The sequence below is a fragment of the Drosophila eugracilis genome, unplaced genomic scaffold (assembly GCF_018153835.1).
Source record: "Drosophila eugracilis isolate 14026-0451.02 unplaced genomic scaffold, ASM1815383v1 contig_2088, whole genome shotgun sequence".
Lineage (NCBI taxonomy): Eukaryota > Metazoa > Arthropoda > Insecta > Diptera > Drosophilidae > Drosophila > Drosophila eugracilis.
This window is the reverse complement of record NW_024572964.1, coordinates 7,386,170-7,413,251: the sequence shown is the minus strand read 5'-3', so window position 1 is coordinate 7,413,251 and position 27,082 is coordinate 7,386,170. Positions and strand designations below refer to the sequence as shown.

General features: G+C 39.5%; 4 protein-coding genes across 9 annotated transcripts in view; 2 read left to right on the top strand and 2 right to left on the bottom strand.

Annotated features, from left to right (window-relative positions):
• Positions 1-20,465, top strand: part of LOC108107887 (adenylate cyclase type 2) — a 37,843-nt gene extending 17,378 nt beyond the window's left edge. For 2 of the 4 annotated variants that reach the window (XM_017215678.1, XM_017215677.1), the window contains exons 3-21: positions 8,861-8,994; positions 9,215-9,412; positions 9,476-9,598; positions 10,246-10,440; positions 10,591-10,818; positions 10,963-11,090; positions 13,141-13,299; positions 14,808-15,562; positions 15,848-15,946; positions 16,754-16,872; positions 17,241-17,467; positions 17,554-17,761; positions 17,831-18,147; positions 18,202-18,364; positions 18,441-18,653; positions 18,722-18,826; positions 18,946-18,960; positions 19,446-19,688; positions 19,754-20,465. In XM_017215678.1, coding sequence (XP_017071167.1) covers positions 8,861-8,994; positions 9,215-9,412; positions 9,476-9,598; positions 10,246-10,440; positions 10,591-10,818; positions 10,963-11,090; positions 13,141-13,299; positions 14,808-15,562; positions 15,848-15,946; positions 16,754-16,872; positions 17,241-17,467; positions 17,554-17,761; positions 17,831-18,147; positions 18,202-18,364; positions 18,441-18,653; positions 18,722-18,826; positions 18,946-18,960; positions 19,446-19,688; positions 19,754-19,885 — 3,761 coding nt within the window. In that variant the 3' untranslated portion in view covers positions 19,886-20,465. Of the gene's footprint in view, positions 1-8,860; positions 8,995-9,214; positions 9,413-9,475; positions 9,599-10,245; positions 10,441-10,590; positions 10,819-10,962; positions 11,091-13,140; positions 13,300-14,807; positions 15,563-15,847; positions 15,947-16,753; positions 16,873-17,240; positions 17,472-17,553; positions 17,762-17,830; positions 18,148-18,201; positions 18,365-18,440; positions 18,654-18,721; positions 18,827-18,945; positions 18,961-19,445; positions 19,689-19,753 lie in introns of those variants that run through there. The other 2 variants (XM_017215679.1, XM_017215680.1) reach the window with 2 other exon arrangements.
• LOC108107890 lies at positions 20-2,010 on the bottom strand. 3 transcript variants are annotated; one of them, XM_017215685.2, is made up of 4 exons: positions 598-2,010; positions 441-535; positions 232-388; positions 20-176 (listed from the first exon to the last, which is right to left on the bottom strand). In XM_017215685.2, exons 1-4 carry the CDS (start codon positions 740-742, stop codon positions 76-78), a joined length of 498 nt encoding a protein of 165 aa, XP_017071174.1. In that variant the 5' UTR covers positions 743-2,010; the 3' UTR covers positions 20-75. The 3 variants fall into 3 exon arrangements, with proteins under 3 accessions (XP_017071174.1, XP_017071175.1, XP_017071176.1); XM_017215686.2 differs by having other exon boundaries at positions 20-167; XM_017215687.2 differs by having other exon boundaries at positions 441-703.
• A 1,285-nt stretch (positions 20,466-21,750) lies between the features above and the next one.
• On the bottom strand, positions 21,751-22,973 carry LOC108107888 (uncharacterized protein C16orf52 homolog A). The gene is made up of 2 exons (XM_017215681.2): positions 22,795-22,973; positions 21,751-22,724 (listed from the first exon to the last, which is right to left on the bottom strand). The coding sequence occupies exons 1-2, from the start codon at positions 22,898-22,900 to the stop codon at positions 22,324-22,326; spliced, it is 507 nt and encodes a 168-aa protein (XP_017071170.1). The 5' UTR covers positions 22,901-22,973; the 3' UTR covers positions 21,751-22,323.
• A 1,637-nt stretch (positions 22,974-24,610) lies between these two features.
• On the top strand, positions 24,611-27,072 carry LOC108107543 (putative mediator of RNA polymerase II transcription subunit 26). Its single transcript, XM_017215084.1, has 3 exons — positions 24,611-24,693; positions 24,760-24,933; positions 24,999-27,072. Exons 1-3 carry the CDS (start codon positions 24,611-24,613, stop codon positions 27,070-27,072), a joined length of 2,331 nt encoding a protein of 776 aa, XP_017070573.1.
• Positions 27,073-27,082: the final 10 nt, after the last annotated feature.

Sequence of the window (27,082 nt, the reverse complement as noted above, 5' to 3'; positions counted from 1 at the left end):
CCATTAATTACATGAAAAATACATTTTGATATTATTTTAATTTAAAGAATGAGTTGGTTTCGGTACCAAGCAGTATCATTTGTTAACACACGGCGGGTTGAATTCCTCTGGATGCTTCTTAACGTAATAATATGAATAGACCTTGATTATGCAATACAAATCTAAGCCTAAACAAACTTTTACAGTTACTCATAAGGGCTAAAGGACATTATAATAATAAATAGAGCTTACCTAGGGTCACGAGATTCACCAAGACATACACGGTTGCAGATAGGGCGCCTTTGAGGAAGGGATTGCGAACATTTATCAGTGCATTGAAGATGATATAGTATGCTATAATGTGTATTGCAAACATTGCCATCCATACGAAAACCACTTCTAAATATTTCTAAAAATAGTTAAGATTTTAATGACAATCAATAAGAGGACTTGTGGCTCACCGTCATCACAGTAATCAGCAGGATAACTGCCGCCGCAATCATCAGAGCTATATGAAATACATTAAACCATTTTGCATATACATCAGTTTTGAATGCTGTCATTTGATGGGAAACTTGATTTATTTAAAACTTCTTTTTATTGCCTTTTCGAACTTACTTTTCGTGTATATAACTTCATCGACAGCGGTGCCAGCGTTGAGGAAACCAAAAAATAAGGTGTAGAACGAAATTATAATGCATCCAGATGTCAGGGAGAGACAAAAGCAAAACTTTCGTCTGATCAGCTTTCTTAAAAATTGCATTCAAAAAAAAAATATTCGTTGCTATAAATTTTCTATAAAAAATCCCTCATCTTTGACAAATAAATCTCAACTCTGTTAAACTTGAAAACTTCTTAAAGTTGAAGCTCTTAATGATTATATACAAAACCCATCAGCTGGTGAAACACAATCGTTGCATCTCCTCTTGTTTTAGGTCACTGCAGTCCATCTTTTCCCACAAAGTTTCAAACGACCTCGACTCTGGCCGAGAAACTTTAGCTTTAGCAGAAAGTTGGACAAAGTCCCTTGGCCTTTTTTGCACATCCACCACTGAATAAAGCCAAATGGCTGCCTTTCTTCTTCGCTTTTTTTTATTTTTTTTTGCTTAAAACGTTAATTGAAAGCAGCAGCCGTCTAAAAAATGATGCTTCCAATCGATTGGCAAATAAAGGAGTTTTGGCTTGTTTAGAGAAAGGAAACTCTTAAAGTAGCTCTGCTTAAATGGGTAATTAAAGAGGCTTCTGCTTGCTGGAGTTATAGAGAAGTATCAGTACTGGTAAATATGTTAAATTAAGACTTAAAAACTGTCAATTAACCTTTATCAAAATCAAAGCAAACTCAAATAGAGTATACCCCTGAAAGACAATATTTCTTTGAAATGACATTATTACCATGTGGTTTCCTAATGAGGCTAATCAGATCAGTGTATTGTTTTCCCAGACTTCATTATCTTGCTGAACCATATGGTAGCTTCAATTTTGATTGATTACAGCATCAATTTATTTGTCATTAATACCCCGATATCAAATTGGGTAAGCAACGTGTTGATGGCCCATTAAACGTCAGTGAAAGAAAGACCAGACAGAGGAGTAAGTTAAAATAGAGAAAAAAAAAAAGGCAATGTCACATATCATAAGGCTCGTTAAAGAGTCCTCCTCTTGCCAATAAATCGATCGATGGCAGGACCAGGACCAGGACCAATACGAATCTCTTTCATCCCCTGCCACCAGCCATTGGCAAGCTCATCTATCATCATTGGCATGAGGAGACCTTTCTATCCGAGAATGCTTTTACAGTATCCTGTATCCTGTATCCTCCTTGCTGCTGCCCTCGTTTGACACCCTAACACCCCATCTGGCGTATTTATAGCATCTTAATTGAATTTCAATTTTCAATTTCGCTTTTAATTGAATTCAATGAAAAAGTGTCGATGAAACGGCATTCAGCATGGTCCCATACCCTCCCTCGAACACCCATTCCCCCAGCTTCGTTCCCCTGCAGTTGTTGTTGTTGTTGTTGATGCTGTTTATTCAGCTGCCAGTTGAACGCCGCCTGGCTGGCTCTTGATGGCGCCGTCCAGGCCACCAAAACGTCCCCAGTGGGCCCTCGTACCTGCACTGAGAAAAAGACTTTCCATGGGTTATGTGATGTTTATTCCAAATTTCTTATCTTAATATTTGTATGGTGATGAATTATCTGTTTTTTATATACCAACAAAAAGTGAAAGTTTTTCGATTAACACTAAAGTTTACTTGATTTTCTCTAAGTGCATATCTAAGTGTACTAAAACGAGCCACACAATTGGCTTGATGTGATTGCGCTCATATTTTGCACTCTGATTGGTTTGTGATTGACTGAAAAGTTGTAAATTGATTCGACTGTGAGGGAGAGAGTGGCTCAATGCAAGATAAACAAACCAATTTCGGTGGTTAGTGGGTTAAGCAATAAAGCACCAAAAAGTTTAACCCTCGCACTATGTGAACAATAATTATGGTCGGTTGTTTTCATGTTTTATTATGTTTGCCTAAAGATAAATTGGTGGCCATAAAATCGAATCTCAGAAATCGTAGAGGTTGTAAAAATGCCATTACCCTTCTCACTTTTATTAAAAATTCCAGAACAGCGTAGACATGTGCCACGTGCTTCATAATCCTGTTGAAAGCAAAAAAAAAAGTCTGTCACCAGCGTAGCGAGTCAGACAAATAGAAATTCAAATGAATGCAACTTGCATGCGAAATGAGAATTCCGGTGCACACACCTCCCACCAAGAAATGTCATAGCAGCTTCTGGGTTTTTGTATCTGTATCTGGCGATGAATCTGCATTTTGCTGGTGGTGTCTGGCTTATTATGCGACCACCACTCCTCAGCATTGCTTCTCGACCATCTGTTTATGAGTTGGCATTCATCATCATGTGTGAGAGTGTGCTTCTGAGGCTCAACCGATATGAGATTTATGCCACTCAACACAAGACAAAATATATCCCCAACAACAATAGAACCCATGTGAAATTTGCATGCTGAGGTTGAAGGTGACAACGGAGTAACCCCCCCCTTAGGAAATTCTCCACGTTTTTCCCATTTCGCGAAATTGGCCCCCAAAGATAAAGCCAAGCGAAAATAGCAACCAACAAAAAGATGTATGCAAATTACTTTGACAGTGAATATGCGCCCACAGCAATGCCAGCGTTTTATTGCTAAAATATGCACATTACGAATCTAGATCCAGATTTGTGGACTCCTTCCTGGAGAAAATTCACTTTGCATAGCTAAAAGAAATCATCGTTTAATAGCAAATTGATAGCGATATGCGCTAAATTCAATATTCAAGTCATGTCAACAGAAGATTTTTCATAATCGATTTGCAAGTTAAGTGGTTTATGGGTTCAGCGGTTGACATCTAGACGACTTTTGCGGGTGGAATAATGTGATTTAAATGTATTTTACCAACAAGCTAGCTCTGATAAGATTCTAAAGAGAAATGTATTATTAACCCCTTTTTTTACACATCTTTAATAAACTTTTCTGTAATCGATTATTTTCTTGAAAAACATTTTTAATGTTTATTACCTTTTTCTAAAAATAGTTTAACTGCTGGCTTGTAACCTTTTGGTTTAGAACCCAAAAGAGGGTCGGTCCAAAGGTAACTTAAGGGACTTCACATACTATTTGGCCATAACAGAAATTGAAAGCTTAAGCGTGTTGGGTCTTATAGTTGATTGGCTTGCGTGCCTTAGAACCGAAATAAAGGTAACAAGAAGCCACAACACACATGACAAAAGAAGTCACATTACTTAAGCTAAAGGATACCTGGTACTTAGTGAGGTATTTGAAAATATTTGAGGCTTACTTAAAACTACAAGTGGTAAAGATTTTAGAAAAAACTAAGAGTTTTGAGTATATTTTTCTACAAAAGAAAACCAAATGTATGTTATAACGTTCTTGCAATATACCCAGAATCGCTGTGATTACCCTCTAGAAAAAGTATCAACCCAAGCAAATGGGCACGGGATAGCTAAAAGAGCTGGCTGGAAAATAAGTTCTCGATGTCAACGGCAGACTGTTGAGTTGCGACTGGCTATGGCTTTTGTCTTAGCCATGACATTATTTACGAGCATCGTGCCAGCGACACGCACAGAAAACCAAATAAGCAGCTGCGTTCTTCTTTGCCAGTAGAACTACGAGGATACGGAGTATACGTGCCCCAACGGGTCGGCTTCGTTGGCACGTCTATTACCTTTAAGCGTCTGTTGCCAATTTGGCTTCCTTTTTTTCGCCACCGCATGGCCAACGGCTCTGTTCGCATTGACTGCACCTTGATTAATGCGCTGCCAGGATATGCTCTCTCTTCTTTTTTCCCAGCCATTCCAGGCTTTATCCTTTCAGTTTTTGCCATTAGCAAAAGCGGTGGCTACGGGCATTCGCATTGTTTCCGTTTCCGTTGTTGTATTGTCACCAATTTGTTCGGATGTGGCTTCTTTTTGTTCTGCCCGGAGGACTATTATTTTTTCCGAGCTAGGTGTTGATGATTCCTGTCAGAGAAGTTGATGTATCTGCTGCTTACGGTAATGGAAATAAGATGAAACTATGCCATCATTAACTAGATCCATTTCCTGAACACAAGAAATAGAAATTATTTTATTTAATGGAGTGGCCTAGAAGGGTTTAAATAGAAGGATTTAATAGAAATTAAATGTATTTTTAAACTCTACCTTTAGGCACATCTCAAAGTAAAGTAAATGGAGGCAAAGATGAGGGAACTCTCTCGTTTGCAGGTTAGAAAACTGTTGAATATCCGAAATCATAATGTACTAAAAACATGTTTTACAAGCGGGTATAGGGTGAAAACATTTGACCCACATCACCCCGATAAATTGCCACTCTTAACATGTGCGAATGGTTGTTTTCAGATAAACATAAAAGCTCCTCGAATACATCTTCGTATTGAATGGGCTATAAAATCAAAGTGAATGCAAACAAAACGCCCATCGAGTAGATCGCCCGACTAAGCCCCACAAAATGTGGCTCCACTCGGAATCCACTTCAAGGCTACGCGCTAAAATCGCCAACTTTCAAATCCTTGACAAGGACATGCTACTAGACTATGCTACCATGTGCCTTGGTGTCTGCCATCTGCTTGCCATGCGGCCCACGATTCAGCGCAAAAAGCTTGTAATTCCTGTCTCAGCCCGAAGGATGTAATTTACAATGTTGCAGCAGGTGGCGGTTGCAACTTGGAGTGGCTTGGTTTGGTCGGCTGTCAGGCATGTGCGGCATTTGCAGCTTGCATTTTGTTGCATTTTATGTTGTCGGCATGGGCCGACGGGTCGTATGTGCAATATTTTTCGTATCTCCATTGCCACTGGCAAATGGTGTTGCATACTTCCAGGCTGACTTAAAACATTAAAGTATTTGAAAAATTTCAATACAAAAGTTGGGGGCATACGTTTGGCCCAGTAAATGAAAACTGGCAGGAGCTAACGAGCCAGAGATAAAATAAATAACGAAACCATAAAATCCAACAGGTATTTAAAGTTTAAGCAAAGCTGCAAATACAAATACACATGCGTTTGTGCAGAACTCTATGCAATTTCAATTAAGAGTTATGGAAAAACTGTCAAAACCACAAAACATAAATCACTTAAATGTTCAATTGAGAGCTATAAATTGTTTAATTTTTAATTGTAACTGATAATGGAGTTGCAGGCAGCTAAAAAATAGATAACGAGTAAAGCTATTCTAGCGGTGAGAATTTTAGATTATTCTCTAAAGCAAAAGCACGTGGCAGAAATTTATATTTGATAAATAAATTGAGTTACCAACACATTAAAAATACAAAATTAGAAGTTATAGAGATATTTACAGATTACGTTTATATAAATCATCGAACTTGCCTTGCTCTAAAGTTATTAAAGTAATTCGAGCGTAAATTTTTATAAAAAAAAAAAATGTATCGAATTTTTTACACTCACTTGAATCTAATTCGTTCTCCTACTAAATTGCGTTGCCCTTGTGGCTGTGGGATGCAGTTTCGAGGAACAGCTTCACCACTAAGCCGGTTACCCAATAGCTTAACCCGAGGCATGGATTTAAGCCATCTTGGGCTTCTGTTCAAGGACTGCTCTGCATCTTTAATGTGATGACAGCCCACATGAAAATTCGTTAGCAACGAACTCAATCTCCCTAATCGCCAGCCCCCCTCCCCCTCCCCTTCTCAATGGCTTGCCAGGATGCCTTGACAATGTGTCCGCACATACTTAATCGTATGGGAGGGGGGCAAACGTTGTGGATTTCAGCGTTTCAGCTTAAGGATGAAATAAAATCTATGCCAAAAGCTTCGGCAATGTCGCTGTTTGCTGTCGTGTCTTCGTCTAGGTTGTCTGCAACTGTTTCACTTTGGCCGCTTTATTTTTTATGAGCCAACGAACAGATAGGGTGATTCGATTTGATTGGATGGAAAACTGTAGTGTGGACTTGGTAAGAATGAAATCTAGAAAAGAATATCTCTTTTAATACCAAAATACTTCTTTCATTTAGTCTTGCAGCATTTTCTAGCTTAAAAATATATTTTAGGAACGCATTTTTAAGCAGTTTTATTTGCAAATATCCTATAAATCCACTTTTACTATGTTTCTAGATAAAAATGTCCTCAATTTCTCTAGATTATTTAGTTCTTTGGCAACAAATCAGTCCACCCTAATACACGCACAGCCACATCCAAACGCTTACACACACACACAAGAGCATCTGTCACTCTGCAGTGCTGGCGCTTATAAAAACACAGACACACACGCTTACAGTCTCAGCATCTCGGTTCGTGTCAAAAGAATTTCTGTTTGATTGCAGAGAATAAACAAGTGAAGGCAGCTCCATTCCCCATATAACATAGTGGTTGTATGTGTCGCTGTCCTCTGGTGTTTGCCTCTCGACTTATTTTCCCGTGCCTGTGGCTTTCCCTGAATTTTTCACTTAGACCTTATGCAGCAAATGCTAGAATCCTAAGCTTAATGCTATGTCGACGAGGCGGTTAAATGTGGTTTCCATTTTTATAACCCGCCCAGCAGTTGTAATAAATATTTTATACTTTAGCACCTACTTATAAATATTAATGGATCTTTAGCGCTTTTTCAGTTTTCAAAGCCTATTTATGGGTTAAGCTTTTGGTTAAAAAAAAAGTATTGCAATAAATATAATGCCGAAAGGTATAAACTTATATTTATGTAACCGATTTTAAGCTTTTCTGAAGGATAAAGCCAGCTTATCTAAAGAAATTATGTGTTCCTGATTCAGCTTAAGCGATTTATTGCCCGCACTTCCGGTTATGATTTATGGCTTTGCCTCTTTACTGTTAAATCGCATATAACATTGCAAAAGTTTCAATCAAACGTGACCGAAGCACTTGATTTTAATAATTAATTTCTAATAATAACACTTTTATGGTTCTTAATATTAAATAACAGGGGTTAAGCTGCTTAAAAAGCAAATTAGGTTAAAGAAAACCCAAACACCCCTTCTGAAAAAGGAGCCACCCTTTTGGGATGTGTAAACATTGTGATTGCACGCACAATTTGCGGGATTGTCTCTCATTAATTAAGAAGACATATTTGGGTCTAATTGACCCCACCACTCAGACTTGTCATCATTACTTTTCATTAAGTACTCTTAGACCGGCCATATATTGATTTATCGGAACGGCTTGTTGAAACTGATAAATGGGGCCCTGTGTGAAGAGGAAAAAATCAATTCAGCTGGCAGACAAAAAATCAAGTCTATAAATAGATTGACCACATTGAAAACAGTCTAATCTGTTGCCAAATATCCACTCTGGGCTTGGCTTATCTGGCATGTCTGCGGCCATAAATAAATCAAACACTTTAAATGCCCCCGGTCAATTAGCGAGCCATAAATCTGTGCATATCGATTTACAAATTGTACAGAAAAAAAAAAAATGTAAAAGAAAATATCAACAAAGCCCAAAGCTCAATATGCTAATTTGGATGTTGAGTGAAATTTAAGTGCGTGTAGCAATACTTTTATGACCGACTGTGTGTGTGTGTGTGTGTGTTTGTTTGCCTGTTGATTTATGAAAACGTGGAGCGTGTGTTGATACTATTTTTCCCTTAATTGCAGCTTTGCAAATGTTGATATACGTACAAATTTCAGTTTTTCCAACTGGCAGGCAGGATTTAAAGCTCCACAAAATCTCCACAAATAAACGATTAAAGTTCGGCTTTTATTTCTGCCATGAAAATATTTCTTTATTGTAACTTGCATATCGATTAATTTACTTGTGAATCACCTTCAGAGGAGACTGTTAATTTACCCAATGGTGATATTTGATTCCATTTGTATGTGGCCCCTGACAGCTCAATTAAGTTGCTTTTCAAAGACAATTGTCTGTGAAATTGAATGGATATGAAGGTGAAATGAACTGGAGGTGGTCTCCTGGCAAAGTATACAATTTCTTTGCGTGAGCGTCTGTGAAATGTATGCCAGTGTTAAATGTCAAATTTAAATGCCAGACAAGCGGCATTCATTCAGTGGGCGGTCAATTAAGTCTCTTCGAGTAGGTGCCCATCACGTACGAATCCTGGCATAGCCAGGAGGCTGCTGAACTTTAACTCAAGATAAACCAATTATGATAATAGATTTATGCGAATCTTAATAAAGTTATGAAGAAGTTGGGGACTTAATTACGGTAATTAATTGTTAAGTCTTTGTTTTAAAAGTTGGAAGCTTTGATAAGTTGATAAATTTAAATACTAAGCGAAACTCCTAGTAATTCACATTTTTCTAGGATACTTACCTTCTAGCTCTTCATATTTCAAGGATATGATTACCTAATGGATGCTAATACACCCAACTTCTGTTCACTTTTGCAGCTGAGGACATCCATTTAAACGATTTATACACCCGCTACCGCCAGAGGCTCCGCAAGTCACTCTTCAGATCGGGGCTGTTAACTTCACTGCTGGCATGTGTTGTGTCCATAATAATTGGCATCGTTTACGACCAGGTGAGCACCTACCGCTCTTATGTTGCTGCAAATAGGTAACCCAGCTCTTACACAGAAATAAAAATGAATAAAGAAGTTGATATTTCAGTTAATTTTCGTAAAATATTGAATCTGTTACGGTTTCGTAATAAGTAAAGTACCAAGAAGTACAAAATTTTCAAACTTAAAAGTGATTTTCCATTAAGAAATTGTTCTCTCTGTTCATATATAAAATCCACAGCTCCTGGTGCAGACTTTACTGCTTGTGCTGGCGGCTCTAATCTCGGGATCCATTCTGACGGCTCTGCAGTTTCCGGCTGTGCTGAGCTCACCAGCTGCCGCCTTGGCCTTCGCCATCGTCACCACCTTTTCGCTGGGCACAATTGCGGCCATCACGGGGGATGAACTGGCTCCCCTGCCCATGTACGCCCTGTTCCTGGTAAGACCACTGCAATCCTACTCATCCACAGGATTATAATACTCACGCGTTGCCCCATTGCAGTGCATCCACTCGATGCTGCCCATTTCATGGCCCGTTTCCGTGGTACTGGCCCTATTCATGACCGCCATCCACATCGTTTACCGGATCGGCTCGAGCCCGGACTACGCGCCCAATTTGCCAATGGTAAGTCCCTCCATTCATTTGCATTCTCCACAAAGCCGAGTTCCATTTGTGTTGGCCACACACCAGCAATTGGATTAGTTTTCATATGATTGGCGATTACCATTCTAACGAGTGCGGAGCAAAATGGGAATTACCGCGGATCAGGGTTCACAATTAATGTGAGATGTCTGTGGTGCAAACATATTGGAGCTTAACTAAGAATATGTTAGGAGTTTGCATTTTAATGTAAAACAAGTGGGGATAGAAGACCGCCCACTGAATGCTTAGCTATTAAATACAAGATTTCTATTTATCCATATTCTAATTATCTTTGAACAAGAATCCAGATAAGCTGATATTAATTTAGTTGAAAGAAAAAAAGTAACAGTCAAATGAAATTCATCTCTTAAGCAATCTCAATTCCCCCAGCTCCTACTAATGGGTTGCGGTTGGAATCCCCGTTTCCTGCCAATCCGCCAAACTCCTCCCCCCTCCCCCTTGCTCCGTGATTTGTTAATTAGGTTGCATCGTGTTCTTTGCCGCGCTGCAAGGACACAACGATGCGCTATGTGCCGCGTGGTAATTGCCATTCCGGGTTTGACATTCATTATTTATGGAACGTGCCTTACCCGCTCTCTCTCTCTCTCTCTCTCGTTGGTATTTCTTAGCTCTTCGGGGAGATTGTGATGCTGGCCAGTGCATCCATTTCCGGGCTCTACTACCGCATCATGTCGGATGCGGCGCACAACCGGACCGTGGACGGTACTAGGACGGGAATCGAGCAACGCGTGAAGCTCGAGTGCGAGCGAGAGCAGCAGGAGCAGCTCCTCCTCAGCGTCATTCCCGCCTACATTGCCGCAGAGGTGGGTACATAATAAAAATAATAATTTGAGTATAAACAGCTCTCTTAAGTCTATATATGTTTTGAAATATTTATTTTTTGAGTGTAATCCAATGCCAGAGGGTCAAATTCTATTGTAACAATAATCCCAATGGTTGCTTTTCCTTCTCAGGTAAAACGCAGCATCATGCTGAAGATGGCTGATGCCTGTCAGAGAGCTGGAGGACAGGCGTCCACCTCGGCCACCCGGTTCCATGAGCTCCACGTCCAGAGACACACCAATGTCACCATTCTCTTCGCAGATATTGTCAACTTTACTCCTCTGTCAAGCTCCCTGACGGCCAGTGATTTGGTGAAGACCCTGAACGATCTGTTTGGACGATTTGATCAAATAGCACAGGTAAGATTAATAAATTTTAAATATTATTTTTAATCGAGTTTTTCATGACATTTTGTTATGTAAACATGAAAAACATTCTAGCCTAATAGAAAGTGTGTTATGTGTGCTTAGTATAAATGGTAATTAATTGCTTTATTCCCGCAGGAGAACCAATGCCTTCGCATCAAGATCCTCGGGGATTGTTATTACTGCGTGTCCGGCCTGCCCATTTCCCGGCCCCAACATGCAACCAATTGTGTCAACATGGGCCTGCAGATGATCGATGCCATCAGGTGAGTGGGCTTTTGCGTTGGCCGACTAACGCTTTTGGCCCTTTTGCTACGTTTCGGTTTGGGCCAGTCCTTCCTGTTGGCTATGCAAACGTTTGCATTGGAGCCGTCATCGTTTGTACGATGTACGAGTTGTTTGTCTTTCGCTCCTGGCCAGCCTTTGACTTTCAGTCGTTCGATCCTTTGGTCAAGGCCATTTGACACCGTGATTGTTGGTTTTGTGGCTAGAAGGAAATCTTTGCTGCACTCACTGTTAACTGGGCCGAAAAGCGTCCTTTGTTTGGTTTTTTGCTGTCATGGTTTATGGCTAAGTGTGTTTATTCAGAGTAGTTTTAAATCTTGAAAAACTTAATTAAAGTTTAAAATTTACTTAATGGGGCCCCATTGATATTGTTTTTTCATCTTCATAAAAGGTTTCCTTAATTAATGTCTTTCACCATTTGAATATCAACGACAGAAAAGAGAATAAACAACAACAATAAAGGAAATAAAAATATGAAAAAAACGTATAATCTCAAATTGCATTGCAATTAAACGCGTGACACCAAAGAGGATATGTTATATCCATCTGTGACAGAGTTCGGGGCTTTAATTGCTGGCAGATATATACTGATATTCCGTATGGAGTTACTGCCTCAAACCCTGGACTTTATGGGGGCCCATTAAAAAGGTATTATGCAATAAAAGCACACGAACGAAATGGGAAAAACCAAAAACAAAAAACAAAAAAGGAATAAGAAAACGAATGCCGAACAGAAACATCATAAAATACAATAAACAATATCGACACAAAGGCCATTTTATTACACGCGAGAATTTATGCACAAGTGGCCGCAGGACCAAAAGGAACCTCTCATTTTGACTTTTTGCTGGCCTTTTTTCATGCTTTTTATTGGACTCTGTGCTTATTCTATTGTTTATTTTTTCCGTTGGCCTTCCTTTGTGGCGCTGCTGCTTTTCGGAGACGTGGCCCTTTAATCTTAGCCCCGGCCAATGCCCCTCAAGTTGGCCCAGACTCTGGCTTTGTTCCTGCCACAAACTTGGTCAAAAAGATACTCATGCTGTTGACTTTCGGGCTGCCTAACAAGCCGCCAGGGAAAATGCCAAAAGTTTTCAACAGAAAAGGAAACATTCATTTAATTATGAATTGCATTTCCTTTCTTGTCGAAAAGTCAGAATAATATAAAACTTTAATGCTGCTCGCGACTTGCCCGAAACTGTATGCTACGGATTTCGTCGCTAAGCCACTGGATTTTATCTCTTTTTAGTTTGGAAAATATTTACATGAATTATGCAGTTCAATCAGAAAATGTTGTAACTTTTTGTTGGTTTTCTGAAACTTTGGCACTCAGAAATTCACAAGTCCTAAATCCGGATCGAAAATCCGATTGCTTGTTTGCCTTGTTTGTGGCCATATCCATATCCTGCTCCTCCATATCCTAACCGAATGACCAGGAAGGGCAAAAGCAAATAAAACCCTGAAGGGCTCCCAAGTGATTTGGCCTTCGATGCGGCTCATTTGACCCCGACGGCATTCAGGCCAAAGAAAAACCTGGTTAACGTTAATAACTCAAGAACTCGTTCTTGGCCGTCCTTCTAGCCATTTTCTGTGTTACTAAAGTTCCTGCAAAGGCAATACTAGATGGACACTCACAAAAAGCCATTACAAATATTATTTCTAAATAAGATGGAAGAAAACTTATCAAAAATATTTGTTAAAAAGGTTTTAAGTTATACGAATCATTACAAAAATAAGCTGCATTTAGGTTGTTTTACCTTTGTTTTAGCCCCAAATTATTCTTAGTGTAACTTTAAATAGTGTTTTGTTCCTATTCGCTGACCGATTCCCGCCCATATCATACTCGTACATCAGGCTGAGAGTCGACCTGGTCTGCTTGTGTTTTATGGCCCATAAAATTGTTAATACGACGGCACCAACTAGCCTGTAGTTGAGCACACATATAAGAATACATATATATCCTTAATAATACATCTGCGAATGTGCTCCTGCTTTGTGCTCCTTTCATTGTTTGCCCTTCGTTTATTCCGGCAGACACGTGCGTGAGGCGACCGGCATAAATGTTGACATGCGAATTGGCATCCACACTGGCAACGTTCTCTGCGGCGTCCTTGGCCTACGAAAGTGGCAATTTGATGTTTGGAGCGACGACGTTACATTGGCCAACCACATGGAAAGCGGCGGTGTCGCTGGGTAAGTGTTTGTCCCGTCACTGGGGAAAAATATTTTTAGTTAACAATTTTAATTGCTTATCTTTTTATGAGCATGTGTTTATTTTTATAAATTAAAGGCAAAACAAAGATACATTCTAAGGAAATTCTTATTCAGTTTATAAGTTTTTCTAGCAGTGTCTTTCCTTAGTTTGCCATTATGCTTGTACGAATGACAACGATGACGAGCGAGGCGAACAAAAATAAATAAACAAAACGCATAGCCCGCGGGTGGCATAAAAATGGGGTTTGAGAAGGCGCCTCTAATGGCGGTGGCAGCACAAAGCGAGTCAAGCAGTCGTAATGGCAATTTAAATTAGCCACAGTGTAGCCCCAATTAAACGGGTTTCAGCTCAAGTCTATATAACAACCAAAAGCAAAGGTTCAGTCAGAGGAGAGCTGCAGTGCAGGAGGGCAGAAGTCAGAAGGCAGAAGGCACCCTTAGTATAAAAAGGAATTCCCAATTGAAGAATTCTTACATATGCTAAAATTAATTATACTCGTACGTACTGCCAAGGTTTGCTTTTAATTAAATTTTTGTATAGCACTGCAGCTTGAGGAATTTCAAATGAAAAGTTGTATTGTTTAAATTAAATTCATATTCCAAGTCACTGACTTAATATTAACTGTGGTGTAGATACATTGTTATCGAGAAAATAGCACTTCCTATTCCAAATCCGATTTACACTCAAGCCATTTTCTCTAGGCAACCTTTCTCATATAATTAAATTTAAAAAATGTTACAGCCCTGCTATGTTTTTTTTACCAAGAAATTCTGTATGTTTACTTTGCAAATACCAAAGTCTAAAACTCTCCCCCTTTGCCCTCAACAGTTTGACTTTTATTCATTCACAAACAAACAATTTTCTTTTGGTTTATTCATTTCGCGTACTTAAGCCGCAGTCGAGTCTTTCAGATGAATGGTAGCTGAACATGTTGAAATGTTCTTCTTTTATCTAACCTGCGGTCACATACGCAGACTTCAATTATTTCGAATTGAATTGAAATGCTACAGTCAATGAGCCGGAAAACACTCAGACGCCTCAATTCAGGCTTCATGCACGAATTGCTCTTCCCGAGCCAAAAGTATAAACAAAATTACGTCGAATTTAGATAAATAGACATAGACAGGGGAGCAGCCTAAATTATTTTGCATAAACCCGGTTTTGGGTGTACACTCAGGCAAATAAATATGTAGAATTTGGTGTATAAAAGATAACTTTCTTTACGTAAATTCATTTTTTAAAAGAACTTTTTGTGATATTTTTAAACTAAAATTAATTAAATAATTTAATATTCATGTATTTAATTTCAAACTCTTGCAAAACATCCTTTATACATATACGCCATAAAGTAAATTTTATTTCTCTGTAATTGTTGTTGGGTGATAACCTATGAATAGCGCATAAAAGTAGATTGCTCATACGCCTCGTATGCCAGCACACAAACATTTATCATCATTTCTCATGTGTGTTTGCTTTTCTCCTGCAGGCGCGTTCACATCACCAAACAAACTCTGGACTTCCTGGGCGACAAATTCGAGGTTGAGCAAGGAGAGGGTGGCAATCGGGATGCCTATCTGGCGGATCACAAGGTAGAATCTTTTCTCATAGTGCCACCAAAGCCGGCATACACCTACAGTGTTCCGCGAGTGGTGGAGTGCATTGAGCAGAATGATCCCAGTCCCACGGAGGAGACCAAGGAGATAAAGGAAGTGGAACACACCAATGAGGGCGCTGATGTCACCGATAGCCTACTCCCAGTGACTGTGGATCCACCACCGGTGGTCGTTGATGAAAAGATGTCACCTACTTCTACGAATAGCCAGGAGATTCCTTTGCACGCTCCTCTTGCCTCTACCGCCTCTATGTCCATCAAGGAGTTGTCTGAGGAGGAGGACGAGGCAGATGAGGCCACTGCAGTTACCGAGCCCCTGATGGTCAAGGATCAGGACAACAAAGATGGTCAGGAGGTCAAGGCCAATGGCGCTCATCGTGGCAGTGGTGATTCTGCTGCTTCCGAGTCCGCTGCCAAGTCCACTGCCCTTTCCCTACCTGCCGAGGATTTGCTTAGCATGAGCGGTTCGGAAAGTGGTATCTCTAACAGTGGAACCCCAGCTCCATCTTCGAATCCAGCTAGTGTCACGCCTACTACAGCCGCCCCAGCTGGAGGAACTTCCCCCGCCACCAATAGTCTAACGGTGGCCGAAGCCCCAGAGCGATCAAGACGAAAGTTGTCCGTTCAAGGTGGGAAATTTATCAGCAAACTTCGGTTCACTATTTTACTCTATACTTATCTACTTTAAATTTAAACTTTAAATATGTACTTTCTGCTTGGGAGCTCCCTCTAATTGGCTTTCTTTTTTTAATAATAGTTCACCTGCACAGTTTACACCTTCATCCACATGCCATCAATCACAGCCAGTAATGGGCATTAACACTTCGGTGTTGCCGCCGAAGGCTCTTATTTATGTGACCGCCTTCTCACCTCCTTTGTTTTTTTCTTTCTTTTTTTTTTTTTTTGCCCAACAGGTCTGATGTCCTTCGCCGACCGACGCCGCTCCTCCGGAGCCTTCATTGAGGGACGAAAGCTGTCCATCCACAGCGGAGAAAGTTTCCGCAGTCATGCGGGTAAGTTGTCCTCCAACCCAGGGCATCGTAAAACGCAACAGTTGAAAATCACTTTCACAAATGAGCTCAGGTTATGCATAATTTTATCGCTGGCAGGGCAACTTTTGCATCGTAAATTTATCGCAGGCTTGCATTTGTTTGTGGATTGGCCTTTGTGAAAACTTTATCCATGGCCATGGACCACGGACACTAGGGCAATTAAGCTCCTTTGACAGCCAGCTGGGCTTCGTTGGACCTTTTAGTGGTATATATTTTGGATTGGATGGGGTGATGGGAGGTGGTTAAAGGTACTGCACGTGAAGCCATGAGGTTTTGTGTTCGTTTATGAGTTTTAATTTGCCAAGGACATTGAGTACGGCATGTGGCAAAGTCACTTTGATGGCATTTTTAATGCGAATGGGTGACTTTTAATGAGCTTGTCTGGCTGGACCCCTCAACTAGCTGGACTGGTAAAAACTCTGCAGCTTTTCAGGTGTAATAATCCAAGCGATTTCGGAGAGATTTTCCAATATTAATGGGATTTTTCTGGACCGAAAAGTTATCGTAAAATTGACAAGACATTTGGAATATCTGTTGGGCTCATATAAAAACTATCACAATGTTGAATGGCATTTAAACTAGTTTACATTGTGCTTTTTCCAGCTTACGTTTTAAGTTGAGATTAAAGCTGGTAAAGCCGTAAACTTTCCTAATAAGTTAAAAAAAATGTGAAACATCCCTTAATACTAATTTGTGATAGCTTATTTGTTAGGTGGATAAAAACATGGTCATTGCACTAAATTTTAATTTTACATTGGTCCCTTTCAGGTCATGTCACACGCAATCGTCCCTCATCGAAGATGACCAAATATGTGGAGTGCTGGGGGGCAGATCGACCCTTTGCCAATATTGCCGAATCCAAGCTGGTCAAGAACATCGGACTGGCGGTGAGTTGTAAACTAAACTGGGTGAAATGGGGTTTTTATGCCCAGGCTGTAGTATGGAAAATCAAATTTAAATGGCAAGGAAATATCAGTAAATTGGATAAGGCAAAGCAGACCATTTCCTTAGATTGCTTGGGCTATAAACTGTATACAGTAGATATTTGTTATATGCGAATGAATTTCCCCAAAAACTAAACACGACTAAAATGTCCGTTTAGTCAACTTATTTATGTTTTTCCTTATCGAAACTTCATTTTAGTATGAAGTTTGCTTATAAGCAATATCTACTGTAAGTGAATTTAAGCACCAGAAGCAAACTATATTATTTTCTGTCCTCTATTCATTTCTCCTCCCCTTTTGTCTGTACGCAGAGCATCGCCATGATTGAATCAAATTTACTGCCGCCAGAGCGTAAATGTTTCAATTTTAATTTCTTCGGACCGCCCACGGAGCTGAAGCCATTTACCATGTGGTACCGCAATACGCCCCGGGAGGCAATGTACCGCGCCCAGCCGGATACGCACTTCCGGTTCGACCTGATATGCGCCTTCGTTCTCTTCCTCTCGCTGGCCATCGTCCAGTTGATTGTAATCGAATTGTAGGTGAGATCAACTCGCATTAACGAACCCGTCGACTCATCCTCGTTCTTTTTATATTCCCCTTGCTTCGCCTTGTCACGCCCAGAAACCTGGCCCTACTTGGATCCCTCTTGGCCAGCTTTATGTCCCTGGCCCTGTTCCTCTATCTGAGCAACATGTCCGTGCCGGATGTCCATACCTCGACAACGGAGAGAAACGGCCCTGGACAGGTGGTGGCCAGCAGTCGGTATTTGCGACTGGCCATGTTCGTCGTAGTCAACATCCTCATCTCCTCCTGTGCAGTATTCAGTGTGGTAAGTTTATCTAGGACTTTCTTAAAAACCCAACAGAATTATAAACTTTTCATAAAATTTCTATTTCAGATCAACTTTACGGTGCCAGAAAGTGTAAAAAATGAGCCAATACCTAATGCCACCATTATCTTTGCCAGCAATTTATCAAGTGATTTCTTGAACGCCACTTTTGAGGAAATGCAGCCGTTGGATATCGCCCGTGCCATACCCATTGCCCCAGTGTTTCTCTATTGCTGTGCCATTAGTTTGGCAGCAATTTCTGCCTTTTTGCGATCTGGTTTTATCCTTAAGCTCATTGCCATGCTAGTGGCTGTAATCGCTCAGGTCACAGTTCTTGGTTACAGCGATCTGTTCGAGCAGTACAACCTACATATGAACGAAAAAGGGTAAGATACTAGTTAATATATGGATCATATATTAATAATAATTTCCTTTATCAGTTTACCCCTGGAGATCAAGGGATTCCTGCTGCTCTTGGTGATTATTCTAGTGCTCCATACCCTAGATCGCCAGGGTGAATATGTGGCTCGCACTGATTTCCTGTGGAAGGCCAAGTTGAAGGTGGAGCAGGAGGAGGTGGAAACCATGCGTGGCATCAACAAGGTATGAACAACAATAATATTAAAGAGAACATAAAAGCAATTTCATGCTAATTGGAAATGGATTTTTTTTTTTTCAGATTCTGCTGGAGAATATCCTGCCGGCCCACGTGGCCACCCATTTCCTGCACCTGGAACGCTCCACAGAGCTATACCACGAGAGCTACTCCTGCGTGGCCGTGATGTTCGCCTCCATTCCCAACTACAAGGAGTTCTATGACGAGACGGATGTCAATAAACAGGGCCTGGAATGCCTGCGCCTGTTGAACGAAATCATTTGTGACTTTGATAAGGTAGCAGTTGATTTTCATGTACTAACGTTCCTACCACAAAATATATCAAAACTCTCTATTACTTTCAGTTACTCTTAAAGCCAAAGTTTAGTGGAATCGAAAAGATTAAAACTATAGCCAGCACCTATATGTGTGCCTCGGGACTGAGACCCGGCAAGGAAGATGGCGCTACCGTAAGTGAAATGTGCCTTAAGAAGCTCGCAATAATATCTCCCTATCTTGTCTAATTCGTATCTTTACAATGCTTTCACTAATCCTGTATTTAACTTCCTGACTTGTTTGTCCAAACTAGTCGCGTAGCTTTGCGGTAAGTCTTTAAAGTTGTTCTCCTTAAAGTTTTCACATTCCCTGCTCAAAATGATTTATCAATTGGCCAACAATATCGGACACCATCAGGTTCAAATTAAATGTTTCCAATTCAATCAAAACGAAAAAAAAAACGAAAAAAATCCGGAATTCAGTTTAAATTTCAAACTTTTGCCCCTTTCCCTTCGAACAAATCCCAATCGACCGAATGTTATTTACTGTTCAAATGCCTTTTAATCGCTGCTTAGCACTTTAATTAAATTTTTACAACTACCAAACAAAGAGGGAATCAAATCACATTGGCTCAACAAAGGCCAAAGAGAAGGCAATAAAAAAAAGGGTCGCCAAATGAGGGTCGAACTGGGGGGCAGGGATTTGGGATTAGCTGAATCCGAAGGGGCGGAGGATTCCTAGGAAGAGGGCAATGAGGTCTAAATCGAATCGGGACTAACTTATTTCTTCTTTTTTTATTTTTCTCTTCTTAAGGATGAGAAGCGAACGGAGGAGCACAACGTGGTCATATTGGTTGAGTTTGCGATTGCTTTGATGTCCATATTGGATTCGATTAATCGCGAGTCCTTCCAACGTTTCCGTCTTCGCATCGGACTCAATCATGGTCCCGTGATTGCCGGCGTGATTGGCGCTCAGAAACCGCAGTACGATATCTGGAGTAACACAGTTAATGTGGCCTCACGGATGGACTCATGTGGCGTAATGGGGCGGCTTCAGGTGAGTGGTTTTTGAAAACCCAAATCATGAAACCATAAGCCTAACCCGAATTACTATCTCCCTAGACAACGGAAAACACGGCAAAGATATTGATGGCTGCTGGTTATGAGTGCGAATGCCGGGGTCTGACCTATGTCAAGGGCAAGGGCAATCTAGTCACCTACTTTGTAAAGACACCTTTCGATGGGAAATTGTAAATCACCCAATTGCTGTTGATACTATTTAATGGATATTTATGATCATGTACACGTAGCCTAGGCCAAAAGTCACTTCAAAGCATCTTGTTATTTATTTTGAGCTTATCATTTTAGTTTTAATGAATTTGCAAGCATTTAAAAGTACGTTGCTCATCACACGCACATGTTAAGTATTTGTTAGCAACAATTTGTTTTTTAGTTAGCTATTAGAATTTAAATGTTATTGACTATTTCGTACAATTTGTTAGCTAATCTTATGCGTAGCCATCACTTAAACAGCGAATAATTATATACGATTCGAATTAAAAACAATTTATTATAGACAAAGAAATGCAAATTAGCCCACCCTAGCCCAAAAATTAACCAACAATAAATTAATATAGCCAAAAAAAAAACATATCTATTTACTAACTGCTCTGTTAAATTCTTATCTAAAACTCTCAAGATATGTTTCTATCGCTATCCTCTCCATTTCGAGCACTATATAAATCAATTTGTTAAAACTATACTATTTCTGTTAAACGACACTAGTTAAATATTCTATAAAAAGAATCAATTAAAAACTCTATATATTTTTTTACTCAAATGTTTTTTACTGTTACTGAACTATTCACTACATGATATTTTGATAAATTTATGTATATAACTATATAAGAAAAGAAAGCCACCAAAGCGAACTACTTTTAAAGACAAATCTAAGCTCAACAACCGCATCGTGTGTACCTAACATATCCCAACAAATTACACAATACCTCCGATCAAAACTGACCTGCTTCGATGTGCAAATTGTATCCCCCAATGGATTTCAATCAAACTCCCAAGATTTCGAAACTGTTTTTTGAAATATCTATGCTGGAATATACAATAATTATATAAAATGTTTGTGAGCACTCTCTAAACACGCTGCAGTAGTTCTTAAAGTAGATTCATTGAACAATATTTGATATTATTAAACAATTTCATTGATTTTTATTAAAAGATAAATAAAGGAAATCAATAAACTATTATGATGTATTCAAATAAATAGTGTTTACTTATTTATATATTCTAAAAATATATACAATTTTTTGTAAGTATAGACATTTCTTTACAACGTTCTCCGATTTCGAACTCTTAGCTCAAAGTCAAGTGTAGGGCAATCTTATCTATAAGAAACTCCATCAATCAGGGCATCAATGTGAAACTGATCCGCCAGCGAGTAAGTAAAGTATACGGAATTCCGGCGACCACAAACTCAGTATTTAAGATAGTCTTGACAGCTAAACTTCTCTGCATAAAAAGTATTCGAAATTGAAAGGATTTTATTTATATATTTGATGAGCAATCTCCGTGGCAATCTCAGTTTACAAACAAAATTTTGTAAGCATTTTGCTAAAACAACAAAGTCCCGGCGGATCTTAAATGCTGCTGGGGTCAGCAGTGTACCCCAGCCACATCACATCGCGGCTCGTATGTCACAGTCGTTGTTAGAATTGGTTCGCAAAGGAGCTTGGTCAGCATTCTCGGATCTCAGATAGCCATGTGTATATAAACACGACGCATTCTCAGACCACGAGACTCCGAAGAGATCCAAACTCAAGTCTGCCTTGACTTTCAGTTGCCGTCGCGACCTTCGAAGTGGCAGTGTCTTCCTCGCTCCATTACTTTTTTTTGTGTTTCAATAAAAAATGTTTACGATTTTAATAAGCCTTTGATGGTTCTTCTGTTGAAATATTAATTAGTACATGTGGAAATTTTGTAAGTTTAGTGTAAATTTTACCCATGGACTTTTAATGTTAATAAATTAATACACTTGTGTTAAATTCAGATTAAACTAAAGTTTTCACGACAACTAACCCTTACTCCTAACTAAAACGATATCAAAAAACATTATAGATAAATTTTAATCAAGTGTTATACAAAAATTCTTTTACAATTAAAAGTTGGTAATTTAAGACTTCCAATCTAAATATAAATGCAATCTGATCTAGGGAAAATTTGATTCCTGATATGACAAATTGGCACACAAAAACACTTTTTCTTCTTTTAAATTACTAAATGTATATTCATATAACAAAATTGTACTAAGTAAATGGCCTTAAAACTAACCTTAATTATGAAAATTAATCGATACACAAGATCTTGATATTTGAGCTGAAATACTGCATTACATCAACTAAGAATTATCTTTTAGTTAAGATAAAATGGGTTTTAGAAACACAAAAAGATTCGATAGGTACTTCAGTTTAGCAAAATAATAAGTTTTGAGATTCGTTCGCGACAGTTATTTTCGAGTTTCCAGCTCGGATGCGAGATACACACTTATAACTAAGATATAGAGCTACAATTTGACTCTATGGTTTAAGGGCTAGAAAAATCAGGGAAAAACAAAATGTATAACAAATCACAGAGCAAACTGCAAAGGAAATCAGGAATCTAGCAATGCCCACGTCTCGTCTCTAGAAATGCGGCAGACACACCTTGCCGGCAAATAGTTCGGAGACCACGGTTATCCAGAGTGCCAAAACGAACATGATGTAGGATATGCCGATCTTGAAGGTATTGGGCAGCTGATAGGCCTGCCCTCCAATTTCCTCTACGTGGAATCCTAGAGGAAAGACAACAGCTGCCATGCAGAACAGCACCATGGCCGTAAAGCCCACCCAGCGGGCATAGGGAATAACATTCCGGTTGCAGGAGGATGAGGCTAGTAAAATTACGGTGGTGGTAACGCAGATGCAGCCCACGAATATGCAGATCAAAGCAATCAGCCATTCCGGTTGCAGATCGGGAGTGTAGCACACCTGGGGTCGATTATACAGAGTCATGCAGGTCCACATTAAGCCCAACCGAATGTCACCTGGAAATATTATGGTTTTCTTAAGTCCAACACCTGCCACTTCCGTGTTATCCGTAAGGTCCGTATTTACCCGTTCCGGACTCCGTAATTATCCAATCCGGCAGGGCCAGACTCACAATAGCAAACACATCGGCTGCCATGAAAAGTGTTGCACTTATTGTCGTTAGTTTATCCATTATAATTCGGAATTTGTGTTTTTATTCGCTTATTTTGTTTTGCCTTTTCTTTCTGCTGCTAAAAATACACTAAAAATGCCAAATAGCGATAACTTGTTATTTCTTTTATCGATAGAACCAGTTCTTGGACATTATTTGGAACTAGTTTAAAAGTAGTAGAATTGAGCGCAAACATTCAAATTCCATTTTCAAAATTGCAAATTAAAAATTTAAAAATTAAACAATTATATCAATTAGTTATATGCATATAGAAGCCATATTTAATTTCAATCGCAATCTTAAGGTGCTGCATTATTAATCAAACACTTTATAATATACAATTATACAACAATAATATGGAAAGAAAGTCTTTGGAAGGTCAAAACGATTTCAAGATACTCTATATTAATATGGCTATCATAGATATACAACTAATTTTTTAGTAACACAAAAATATATTACTAAATAAATTAACCAAATATTTATCATGCTAACGGTTCTTTGAAACAACATTGTTATCCTGGTAAAAAGCCATTATCCTCAAAGTAAATTGAAATTATAAATGTAATTTGAAGTCCAAACAGAATCGTATACAACTCCCTTGGTTACCAATATATTGGTGACCCTGTGATATGCACCGGCATTTCAGGCAGTCCGGCGTTTAAAAATAAAGTTATAATTCCAATTATATGCGAGGGAATTGAATTGTGGCCACGTCACATTCACATGACCGCCGCTGACGTGTCCTTAGTGTACTTAGTGTGTCCAGGTTGACCCAGGTTATGCGGCCGGTCAGAATTATAAACGGGGTGGGTTTAGTTCAGGTGGATAGGTAATGCCAGAAGCTATATCTGTCCAGTGATATCTGTTGTGCGAACCATCGGGTAGCGCTCTTTCTGCCCCTTAAATGCCCCATAATTGCCAGTCAGGAGCTTGGGGGTCTGAACTTTTTTATCGCCCTGCTGGCCATGTAATTCTCGTATTATTAGCAAATTTCATTTGCATTCCCACTCATTCACTTTTCGGATGTGCAACTCAACACTTGCGCGGCTCGGTTATCCACCGGCATTGGATTTCGTCGCGACATCGAGGAGCCCAAAACACGAAATCTAAGCACACCGCCAAATCCTGTAGAAAAAGGGTTGTCGACTAATGGAGATTTGTTTGTTGATTAGTCCGATTCCTGTTTACAAATGCGGCTAAAATATGCTGGGCTTTGATATCTGGATATTGGATTCATTTTCATATGTATAGTGAGCTAGTAAGCATGCATAGAGAGAAATTGACACATTTTTGGGTAACAAATATAGATATAACATTAAAAAATTTATAAAATATTTTTTAAAGTATATTAGCGGTAATAATAACTATTAAAACTATCTTTTCTATTTCAGTTTTTTTTTTATTTAAGTATAAGTTGAGTCTTTACTATATTTTAATATTTAATTATTATTATTTTACCACTTTCGCTAAACTAATTTTCTAATCTTAAATTCTATGAAAAATCATATTACCTACGAAGTTAAAAACTTTCCCATGTTTACTTAATTTCCCTCTCAATTTTCTATTTACAGAGCCACATTTCTGTCCAAAACTAATTACTCCGCACAATCGGAAAGACTAAACCTGCCATTCGATACTACAGCCAAACAAAAACTTGGCTTTTGTATACAACATTTTCATTTATAGTAGGGAAACGGAAGGCTGCTTTCTGGCAGTTCTTAGCACGACATGGTCGTGTCCGAATCAGAATCCGAGTTTGTGCCTGAGTCTGAACCGCAACCTAAGAAAAAGCAGCAGGAAGCTACTGAAGGGTATGATTGAAAAGCAAAAGAAAATTATAAATTGTTTATTTTCACAACTTTGTTATTATTTTAAAGAAATCTACTTATAACTCATGCCCATGACACAGAGGTTGAGGTAAACCCTGACAGCGAAGAGGAAAGAGAAAACAAACCCAAGGATCTGGAAAAAAATCAAGAGGATATAAGTAGTTCAACGAGGGAGGACACAACAAGACCTCTAGTTCTAGAAGAACGGCACTCGCTGTCTATGTAAGTTTTACCAAAACTATACATTTATTAAAGGTTAATATTTAAAAAAAAAATTGTTCTTTTAGAGCTGAAACAAAAAAGCGCAGGGCCTGTGTATTTACCAACGAATTACTCTTTATACCCAAGGAACTTGCTCGCAGTGAGCTTCAGCAGCGCACAAGGACTCTAAGTAGATACACCAAGAATAGGGATTACCATCTTCGAATGTTGAAATATCCCGTGGGATCAGGTCGTGCACGGTACTTGGCCAAACAAATGAAGCAAGCTCGCCATTCTACATCCAAAGAACGCGATAATCAATCTGAAACGATAGAATGCACTGCTAGTATTAAACAGGAAGAGTTCAAAGATGAGGAATCCCAAAACTCAAATGAGTTACCCCTGAGTATGCCAGATTTGGGTGGTGAAAGTGGAGATAAAAACCAACTGACGGCTGATAATGAAATGAGCATATTTTTATTTGATTTTGTGAAGAAAGAGGCCGAGACTAACAAAGATCTGGAGGAGATAAACCGGAAATACCTTCAAAGTCAGCGGGAAAGTGTGATAAGAACCAGCAGCACAAAACGCCATCATTATCCCTATCTAAGCTGGCACAATCCAGAACGAGAAGTCAAAAATATTAAGAGGGAATTTGTGGAGCAGTGGAACTCCAAGGAGAAGCCTGATATTCAAGAGGGCTATTGTGAAACGAATGATATAAGTCCCACAGAGTGCAAGCAGGAATTCACGGGAATAGAAGAACAAGCGCAAGAATATATCCAAGAATTTGGAAACCCTGAACAGATTGAAGAGCCCCCCGATATAAAGCCTCAGTTAGAGCAACCGGCTACAATCAGTTACTTCTGCCCTTCTTCCCAGGTAACCCATGAAATTGAACAGCAAGTTACTGAAATGCCTGCCAATATCATTACTCCGATAACATCTGGATCCCCTGAAGATCCTGGACAAACAGCTCTGCGTCAGCAGTTAATGCATCACATTGTCCAACCGAATTTCCACAACGAGGAAGTATATAACTCCATTAATTGTAACAACAACGCCATCGATAGAGTCAATCAAAATCTCAGAGAACATCAGTTTGTTGAGGTATCTGTAGCCAATGAGCCAACTCTTCAGTGGAATCCACAAAATGTTGTAAATTACACAAATGAATCATTTCACAATCAACAATTGCAAATTCAGCAGCAATATCTGCAACAGCAACTTAATTATTCATCAAACCACCAGCAACAGGAAATTATTTACCAGCAACATCAGCACGAGGCGGGGGATAAACTGCAGCAAATGAGGGTCATGTATCAAGAGGTCAAATGCCGGGAGAAGGAGCAAATGCATCAGCTAAGCAACTCCTTAAAGAAGATCTTGGATGAACGAATGACCTGCGAACGCCAGCATGCAGAGGAGAACCGTTTGTTTCTGCTAAAAATTGAGCACTTCAAGAAGGTGGAGGCAAAACTAAAGTTGGATAAGGTGCAGCTCCAACGTCAACTAAGATCCGATTTAAGGACTTTGGAGCTGAGAATTGCTGACCTGCAGCGCCAGCAGGAAGAAAAAGCATATACCTATTCATGGCAGCAATATCAGCAACAAAATCAACAGCAACCTCAACAGCAACATTTCATGCATCATCCAAATGGCCTTGAAAACCAGGCGAATTCAGAGCCATATATGATGCAGCAACATTCATTCCTATACAATACACCACCCTATACGAGTATATACCCAACTTCGTATCAAGAATCGATTGTATATCAACAGAGCACAAATGCATATCGCAATCAGCATTATTACCCTGCAGCCCAGTCCCAGACAACAGCAGTTGATCTGCAGAGAAGATTGCTCTTGCCACCGCCTCCATATTCCCAGTCCAATAGAAGGACCTCGACTGAAGTTAGTTCTACTTCCAGAAAGGTGAAGCATCGCCATCTAACCGCCAACCAAACGTTAGATCCATATCCTGCCCCAATGAGAGGTTGTCCTTTGCCACCAGCAGCTGAGATCCTGCAATTACAGAGAAATCCCCAAATCATTCCATCCGCTACCCAAGCCCATGAGCCCAGAAACGCCGATCTCGGTATTACCCCTGTCATGGCCACTTATGTCGCAAATTTTATGAATAGCCGAGCTGATAGATAATTTAATAGTA